Here is a 358-nt window from a genome sequence, read left to right as displayed (position 1 = left end):
GCGCTCCGGAGCATGCTCTTCCTCATCCTCCTCATCCTCCAGAACCTGCCCTGTTCAAACCCACACGACGGGAGCGTTAGTGACCAACACACCGACAAACACAACAGCAGAGAGGATGAGTCCGTGAGCAATCACAGCCACTGCCACTCACTGAAAACTAAAGCTTTAACATTCAGAAATTAATTAATACATTTAAAAGATTTTACTTTAAAATAAAAGAGTAACTTATATATATATACACACACACACACACACTACCATTCAAAAGTTTGGGATCAGTAAGACATGTAATGTTTCTTAAAGAAGTCTCTTCTGCTCATCAAGGCTGCATTTATTTGATCAAAAATACAGAAAAAAA

The 358-nt window shown here is 39.1% G+C and overlaps 1 protein-coding gene across 1 annotated transcript in view; it reads right to left on the bottom strand.

The window, feature by feature from the left end:
* Positions 1-358, bottom strand: part of LOC107681921 (serine/threonine-protein kinase STK11-like) — a 21,177-nt gene that overhangs the window by 442 nt on the left and 20,377 nt on the right. The window contains exon 9 of the mRNA XM_016478294.1: positions 1-50. Coding sequence (XP_016333780.1) covers positions 1-50 — 50 coding nt within the window. The remainder of the gene's footprint in view (positions 51-358) is intronic.

The sequence above is a fragment of the Sinocyclocheilus anshuiensis genome, unplaced genomic scaffold (assembly GCF_001515605.1).
Source record: "Sinocyclocheilus anshuiensis isolate Anshui unplaced genomic scaffold, SAMN03320099.WGS_v1.1 scaffold2198, whole genome shotgun sequence".
In the NCBI taxonomy this organism is placed as follows: domain Eukaryota; kingdom Metazoa; phylum Chordata; class Actinopteri; order Cypriniformes; family Cyprinidae; genus Sinocyclocheilus; species Sinocyclocheilus anshuiensis.
Note: the sequence above shows the minus strand (reverse complement) of the source record. Positions and strands in the feature narration are given on the sequence as shown.